The following is a 9,453-nucleotide window of genomic DNA, read 5'->3' on the forward strand; positions in this document are numbered from 1 at the left end:
GCCAGAGAAATTAGTAGACGGGCCGTATTTGACCGAGAGCGAGTCTTACATATGAGTCCGAAAATTCTAGATAAGCATATCAAAAGAGAGTCAGTAACCTAAGCTGGAGGTAGCTGAGATACCTCATTAATGAATAGATGACCCTAGTAAGAGAAACTAGGAGTCAATGACGAATAAAACTTAAAAACATTTACTATGCTAAGCTGGAGGTAGCTGAGATACCTCATTAATGAACAGATGACCCTAGTAAGAGAAACTAGGAGTCAATGACGAATAAAATTTAAAAACACCTGGAAAGATTAGTTATGAATTCATGAAAGATAAAGTTGGCTACTTACCAGGTAATTTAATTACTCATCAAAATTATTTTTAACTTTTCTTTCCAGATTTAGTTGATGCAGGCCAACCGAGGACGAGGACGAGACCAGAGGGCTAGAGACTATTTGGGAATCCATGTCTGTGTCTGTTTTGTGTACTTATGCTTTCGCTGTCAAGAATTTACTTCGGTTGTTTTAAGTTTAAATAGCACTGGTTTTAAATGTTTTACTTGATGTTTTTGGAAATATCTTTTGAAATTTATCATTGGTTGTCGAAGTTTATTATCGAGGTCAGTGGTAACTCCTATGAATCGCGTTGACGCTGAGCGGGTGTTACATAAATAGAGTGATCATGGTGCATGAAAGGTCTTCTTGGTGGAAAACCTTGAGACAAACACTCTCTTCATATATACAAAATCTCTCCCAAGTTTAGTCACTCACCGGATTCCACAATCCTGTTCTAAGGCGGGAGGATAGTGGAGAAGACACTAATGGTGGTTCGAAACCGGTTCATGAGAAAAAGAAATTTGAACTACAAAAGGTTAGTATTCAAACTCATTAAGTTTTAATACTTATGAACATGCTAGTTATTTACCATAATTGATGTTCTAAAAGTGCCTAAGATCAAAATTGTTTACGCGTGTGTTATATTAACATCATCCATTAGTATCAGAGCATGTTTTTGACACTTTATTTACATTAATTTGATCATGGTGGGTACCATTTCATGAATGAAATTTTGTAGTTGCTAAAGTGGATAGTTTTGGTTTTGATATTTTTTTATGCTTCCATTTGATACAATTATTGTAATAAGCCTAATGTATATAGGCTTTAATGCATGAAGAAAGATCTGTAATTTTTATGGAGTCATTAGATTTCATTTTAGGTTGTAATTGATCGAAAATGGAAGAGATAGCAAGCTGAATCGAAGAAGAAGATGGAAGAGGCGGTTCGGGTGTTTTTCTGCCTTTGGGGTCCGGTTCAACATTTTTAAGGGTTGGTTCGCCCAGTTCGTGATCCTCGGGAGCGGTTTAAGTTATTTTAATTATTAATGTAATAATTTAGTTAATTGCTTGTTTTAAAATGCCAAAACCAATCCACTTTAGCGTGTTTAATTAAATATGCATTATGAATGTATGTTTTAAATTAAATAGAAAATGTATATGCATAAAGTATGTCATATAGATTTAAAATTCCACCATAGGCTAAGCATGTTTTATGCATTCCAAGTACGTTATAAGTGTCATAATGTATAGTATGCATGTTTAGAGTTCCATGAGTGATAGATATAAATTGTTATATAAAGCATGTTAGATGCATATTATAGATTATTTTCAACTTCATAAAACGAGATAGACGTTAAAATCTATAATGAAGATAAGTGCATGCTCACTTAGGGTTAAGAACCGAGCACGATCAATTTTAATAGTTAAAATAGGTCGATGTCTTACAAAATTGCGGTTACGAGAAAGCTCACCTGGCACGATCTTTTGCGGTTACAAAATTGCGGTCTCGACCAAAATCTAATTACAATTTTTTTTTAATACAATACACCATTATTCATTAAATATAATATTAAAACTAAATCCACTAATATTTATTTTAAGCAAATTTTGATAAGTACTCTTATTTTATTTAATAAAAATAAAAATAATAAAATAATTTTAAAAAATTATTATTAATTTATTATAATCTATATTTTTATAAGAATTATTTTTGAGTTAAGGAATATTTTCAATCATTTTTTATTTATTTATTTTTATTAGAAACTAAAAATAAATGTTTTAATTATAAACCATTCTTTTTCGTTTTCTACTACTCGTACTACTAGCACCGTTAAATACTTTGGTAAAAAAAATGACCGTCATTTTTCAATATATTCATTTGAAATAAGATATTCAAAAATATTTTAATAAATATTTTATTTAAGATATTTAAGAATAAGAGGTATAAAAACAAAATATCTAAAATACCTAAAAAAAATCAAATAATTTATTTCAAAATTTCACACATAAATTTTATTTATATTTATTTTTTTGTTATCATATTTATAAGATAAATATTATTTTTGTTACCATATTTATCATATTTTTATTATAGTTTAATTTTAAATAATTAGTCTCAGTAAATTATTTTATTTTTATTATATCAAATTAAACCAAATGTAATACAACTCCTCAAACTTATAATCAAAACTAAATTCTGAAAACTTATAATCAAAACTATAAAACTTATAATCAAAATAAATCTCAATCTCAATTTCAATCTTGGAAGGCTTAATACAACAAATTATTCTCAAAAGTTTCCTGTTAAAATATCAAGAAGAACGTTAAAATTAAAGCATTCAATGTTGTGAACCGAAAAATCTCTGGCAGTTGTATCATCTATTAACTTCTCCATCTTCTTGGTGGTGGGATTATACAACACTAATTCAGCTCCAGCCCAAAGACACAAGATCTTTCCATCTTTACATATTTTAATCGGTTCCACTGTCGATTTTGAGAAGGAAAGTATATTTTTATTGACATATGGTACGATGACACTAAATGCTTTAATCCACAAACCATCTTCCTTCATCTTCCACACCCTATACTTGTACCCCTCCACAGAAAGAGTTAAATTAATGGCACCATTAAATATTCCAATACAAGGAAAATAACCGTCATCACTAGGAAAAGGAATCTGCTCGTATTTCTCATCTTCCATATTTAGACGATAAATGACATCGGGACCAAGATTATTTTGGCCAATCCAATGCAGCCCTCCGTTTAAGTAAACACCATGACATCCATTAAAAGAACAAGTTGGTGACTCAATCTGCGTCCATTCCGGCCGGGTCCCAAATGCAAAAATCTCTGTTTTGTAGTTATGGATGATGGAGTTTCTATCACGAACAGTAGAGCTTCTTACCACTTTGTATTGTTTTGTTTTCGGACAAAACCCAAATCCATAGCAGCAAGTAAACCAATTCCCTTTGTATTTGTCTTTGGGGAGTTCGAAGTACTCATTCGTAATAGGATTTAATATCACGACACTATTCGGGCTAAGCCAGCTATTTGTCTTTTTAGTGACTACGAAAGCCAAGAGTCCATTGCACGAATTGATAATTGAGATAAAAGAACGCTTAAAATACTTATGCTTCAAGTTGAATGAAGCAACACTCCTCACCCCTTCCACATGGTCGGGATCCGATTCCAAGCAATGGAGATTACGAAAGTGATGCGAATTGGGACGATCATGGCTCTCTGAATAAACATGTGCAAGAAAGAAGTTGGAAGCAGCCGAGATTGAAGGGTGATGCTTAGAACTTAAGATCACATTGTTCCAGGTTTTACAGACCAGCCTACAGCTCGGCAAACAATAGGAAGGGAGTTTGTTGACTATTAACTCGATGACATCGGGTACGAGTTCGACAATTTCGAAAATTTTGTTGTCTTGACGATGAGCCATCTTAGTCGACTACAAAAAGTTGTTGGTTAGTGAATTTAATTGAACTAAAGAAGAAAGGAGAGGTAAGCTACTTTGAATGGGATGGGAAAAAATAATGGTTATTTGTGTATTTATAACTTAAAAAAACTAAAAAAGAATCTAATATTTTTCTATTTTAAAAACTAATCTTTTCTTATTTTGAATCGTCTCGATTTGAGATATATATTTTTTTTCATATTAACGTATACATGAAATATATAAAATAATTTAAGGAGTTAAAGTAATTTAAAAAATTTTAATTTGATTTTTTTAATATTAAAAAAAATAAAATATTGTTTTTTTAAGGTCTATAATTTATTTTAGTCAAATATACTATTTTTTTAATGAATTTTGATCGATTCCGAAAATTCTTTTCAACTTAAATTGAAATTTATTTTAAATCTTTATTTAATTTTTAAAATTAGGTGTTAAGAATTTATTATTATTATTATTATTATTTAAAAAATTAACCATTATAAGTTGCACTAATAATATCAATTACAAACATCTAATATTTTTAATATATTTAATAATAAGATTTAATCAAATAATTTAAGATTATATTTGATTTAAAATTTTAAAAAAACATCCAAATTTTTTAATATATTTAATAATAAGATTTAATCAAATAATTTAAGATTATATTTGATTTAAAATTTTAAAAAAACATCCAAATTTTTTAATATATTTAATAATAAGATTTAATCCAATAAGATTATATTTGATTTAAAATTTTTTAAAAAAAAACATCCAATATTTTAAATATATTTAATAATAAGATTTAATCCAATAATTTAAGATTATATTTTATTTAAAATTTTAAAAATTTATTAAAACTTTCCTAATTTAAAAGTGTATTAAAGTTAGTTTGTTTTAATAAAATACGAAAGAATAAAATATATGAGAATAAGATATTTAAAAATTAATTAAAAATCAGATAAAAATCCAAATTTTACATTATTTTTTTTTGTTCAAATATTTATAATATTTTTGTTATACTATTTAATTTCAAACTTAATTATTTTATTTTTATTATTTTAATTTATTAAAATAAATAAACTAATTTTAAAAAAAAAAACAAAAAATGATCATGAGACAATTTCTTGTTGTGTCGAGGAAGATACTAAAAGTGGTAAGTGGGCGAGCAAATTTTCAAATAGGCTTTTACTAGAGTTTGAGGATTTGGTAACTTTCATAGAAAACATTGTCAAATAGGCTTTTCTCTTGGTATACCTTATCTACTATAGTCCAAAACTAATATTCCTATAACCATAATGGAAAGACATCACAACCCTTTCCATGCTTTTATAATACTAAGATTGGGCTTAACAAAATTCTCTTATAAAAATTGGTATTGTATAAGCATGGTGGATATCCTCAGATGCCATAAAACTTGGGATACTTGAAAATCAAACTTAAAATGATAGTCTTGAAACTTTAACTATAGTAATACCTTTTAACTAGGTTGACATTGCTAGGAAAAATTGTTCGGTAATTTCCTACAATAATTTGTTTATGTTGAGCTTCCTGAGTGCATTCGTGTACCCTAAGAAGAATTACCACAAAACTTCTAGTTGATTTAGAGACAATGTCCCACTCTAATCATCTTGTATCCCCCACCCAAGTTCATCTTAAATCATGGTTTCTTAAATTTAAGGTATCTTGACAATCTCATATCTCCTACCGTAGCCCCTCTCCATATACCTCTAAAATTTTGACCATGATCGTAATGCCTCGTTCAAACTGTGGCTCGATACTTTTAAATCACCTCACAACTTCCCTAATTGGGTGTATTATTATTATTTATTTATTTATTTATTTTTAATTTTCAGCTCGTCCTAAGGCAGGACAATTTTCTAACCTTAGTACTTCCAAAGTACTTCCAAAGCTCAGCTTCCATTAAAGGCTATAGGATATTGACATCTATATCAAGCTTCTTAGGTCATTTTATTTCATCTAAAACTACTTACTGTTCCGTATACATTGGTATAGTCCTCCCCATCTCTATGGTCATAAGACTGTGTAGTTTATCTATATTCAAGACGTTTAACTAAAACATATGATCTTGCTTGGCAAAGTCATTTTCATAGCAACCCTAACATTTAGTAGCTTACTAAAACTATAGCTACTAATTCACACCAACAATCTCAGTAAATCTAAACATCTTCAATACAACAATTTACATTCACATTCCATGCAAGGTAAAACATAACACGTCAATACAACAATTTACATTCACATTCCATGCAAGGTAAAACATGACGTATTCTAAATTATAATAAATATAGAATTAAGCTAACATGAATGCAGTAAATAATATTACAATCAATAGAGTAAAGTCCAATTATGAGTTATATTTTATAATGACCAAACAATAACAACATACACAATCAACGACATTTCATTTTCTTATCTTATGCAAGACATACCTGACGGAGACGGGGCACCGACGGTGGGACCATGGAACATGCCAAGCCTACATCGTAGGCTAGTCTACAAGATCTATAACCTAGAGCTCTGATACCAACTGTAACGACCCGAAATTTTCTACTTAATTTAAGGTCGCTACTGTATACATACCATAAACATTGAATGCGGAAGACTTCATTTAAATTCCATAAAACATAACCTTTAACTTAAAAACACAGCCATGGACTTACGTGTTTCGAAAACATCTTTAAAACGACACAACAAAAGACCCGAAATAAAATAAATAAGCGTTTAAGTTTAAAACATCCTATTCTATCCTAAGTCTAAGAAAATGAATACCACTATCCTATGCATGTGCCATGATCTCGAGTTGCGATGCTGTCGTCAGCCGTACAGGAATGCATTGCCTTAACCTGAAAAATGTAGTAGCACATGGCTTGAGTATTTAAAGAAATACTCAGTAAGTGACCCCACTATTGGGGTTAAATGCAACAATCACATGCAATAAAATGATGGGACCTATCTTTCGTTTCGTTTCGTTTCGTTTCGTTTCGTTTCGTTTCTTTTTCGTTTCGTTTCGTTTCGTTTTCCCTACGGTGTAATCCTAACAGGTAATCGTGGACGTGTACCATATACTCTACACGCAGCCCATACGTGCGAGTATGGGCTCACCAGCTAGTTCGCACACCGCTGGGCCACTGTCCCTAGCCGGTGGGCATGCTCTGGGGGCCCACCGGGACCCGTTAAAACTAAAACCGTCACGGCAGCGCTATGCAGGGCATAACGATCGTTGTCCTGCCATTTGGATGTACGCGTCCGTACCCTCGTGATGGGATAGGGGTATCCCCCCAAATGCATGATCACACAATATGCATGAGGTCCCACTAGTCCTACAGTCATCATTTAATGAACATAACCCCGTGTCACGTTTTCATGCTTACATGTCATTCTCATTCTCATTTCGTTACATATCATACATATTCCTAGCGGGGTTATGTATCATGCAATTTACCGTATTTCTTGTCATACAATTCATTCAGTTACATTCCAATACTCATACAACAAGCCATAATCGTACAAGGGTCACACATCGTCACATGCATTCATATCACATCAACTAAGCAACATAAATAACATACATTCACGTTCACATGATTTCGTACTTAAGCACAATAATCTAGCATACAATGTATCATATCATAACCAAGTCATAACGTAAACACTTCATAGTCATATCGTTCTCTAACTTACCATAGCCTTAACGTTCCTATACCTATCACAGACATATCATTACGTGACATACCTTGGTCATATCGTCACAAGAACGTACCCTAATGCTATCGTTCTATCAATCTATCACAAACCTATCCCTTTCTACCCATAACCTAACCGTATTCTTTCATCAATCTCTCCTATCCATAGCACTCCGGTATGTAACCTAACTCTAACATTTCATGAACGTATCTTACTCCTATCGTTACATTTCGTTTTGTGCATCCTTCTCGTACCCTATCTCAAACATCGTCTAGAGCACATCGTACCATAATTATTATCATACAATCCACATATAATAACATACATTAACATAACATATAGGAAGAATATCGATCCTCAGACAATTCACATATATAAATATATATGACACGTGCAGAACCATAGGGCACGTGTCAACATCAAATATAACCTTGCCGATAGTAAGGTCACTTACCTGGCTAGCTTAAGTCGTTGTCACGTATATATCCTTACTGAAAGTTCGATTCCGTCCTTTGAAATCCAAGCCAACCTATGTGAGCCCATAACATCAGTTTCAAGTTTGAACTCTATACAATTATTTCTCTAATTTACCTTGTTAAAATTCTGATATTTACTGTTAGACAGAATTTAATGGAGTTTCATGCCCTCTGATATCTCCTGTTATATTTTTAAATTCTGTTTAACAAATTTTCCCTCAATCTTCCCTCCTCCCTCATGGTAATTATTTTCATTCCCATTCTGTAAATAGATCTCAGTTTTGTAAACATCTGTAAATAAGATATTACTCTAATTCTATATTTATTTTCATTCTGTAAACAGATATTATTGGCCAATTTTAATTTGGCTACTATCTTACAGATTTATGGATCTGCCAGCTAAAATTATATTGATTCTAACTTTATTTCCTATAACTTCCGATGCTAAAAAAAATCTAATTAATTGAACATGGGATCTGATTATTACATACGGTAAGATAGGAAAGAAGATTTGATCCTAAATTAATTTCTTATAAGCATAACTATGAAGGAAAAGGAGTTCTGATATAGAATTTTACCGTAATAACTGACAAAAATCTCTAAATCTGCAATCTGTTCAAATACTTCTTCTCAAATCTGAGAATGATTGTTTTCTGTTTCTTTTTTTTTTCTCACGTTTTCTGTTTTTTTTTCAGCCTAGATGGACAGAGGAGAGATAATTGTGGGAAGGAATGAGAGGTTAGTGGAGAGATGGGGAAAGATTTATTTTTTTTTATTTTTTTTATTTTTTTAATTAATTAATTAATTAAATTTATTTTTTTATTATTATAATGGTAACTATTTTTATAATTATTTTAATTCTTTATTTATTTATTTATGTTTGGGCTATTACAGATTAAAACGTGTTGGAAGGACTTCAACCACAAAAAATCCTTAAGCATTGAGGATTCATAATTTTGCACGTTTACTTCTACCCAATGGTATTTTTGTTGAAAACTTAGTTGAGCTACGTCTTTTTTGCTCCAACAGATATGAAACTTTACCAATGCTTGGAGAGTTGTCCAAACTTGAGGTTCTTGAAATTAATGAGCTAAGTGCGGTAAAAAGTATCAAAGACCAGTTTTATGGGAATTATCACGGTAGCAAAAATTTATTCCCTAAATTGAAAAGATTTGATATTTTGTACATGCTCAAATTAGATCAATGGGAAAAAAATCTCATGTGTATCAAATTGTACCACTTTTCCTCATCTCAAAAGCTTAATCATTAATTCTTGTCCCAAGCTAACAAATATTCCAAACATGTTTTCAAGCTTTCAAGGTCCTCCAAAATTTTGAGCCCTATATATTTATGTATTTGGAATTTTGATAAAACTAATAAACTCGTCAAAACCTTGCCGCTCACTCGAAGATTTTTGCATAGCCGACTTTCTTGAGTATCTTTCCCCTTCAAATTTGCAAGGTTTTCAAGACTTATCATCATTGACAATCCTAGAATTTCAAACGATC

At 31.0% G+C, this 9,453-nt stretch overlaps 1 protein-coding gene across 1 annotated transcript; it reads right to left on the minus strand.

Moving 5' to 3' along the window:
- Positions 1 to 2,612: 2,612 nt before the first annotated feature.
- LOC111440549 (F-box protein At3g07870-like) lies at positions 2,613 to 3,767 on the minus strand. Its single transcript, XM_023077555.1, has one exon. The coding sequence runs from the start codon at positions 3,765 to 3,767 to the stop codon at positions 2,613 to 2,615; it is 1,155 nt and encodes a 384-aa protein (XP_022933323.1).
- Between the last annotated feature and the right edge of the window lie 5,686 nt (positions 3,768 to 9,453).

Source organism: Cucurbita moschata, unplaced genomic scaffold (genome assembly GCF_002738365.1).
Source record: "Cucurbita moschata cultivar Rifu unplaced genomic scaffold, Cmos_1.0 Cmo_Scf00406, whole genome shotgun sequence".
In the NCBI taxonomy this organism is placed as follows: domain Eukaryota; kingdom Viridiplantae; phylum Streptophyta; class Magnoliopsida; order Cucurbitales; family Cucurbitaceae; genus Cucurbita; species Cucurbita moschata.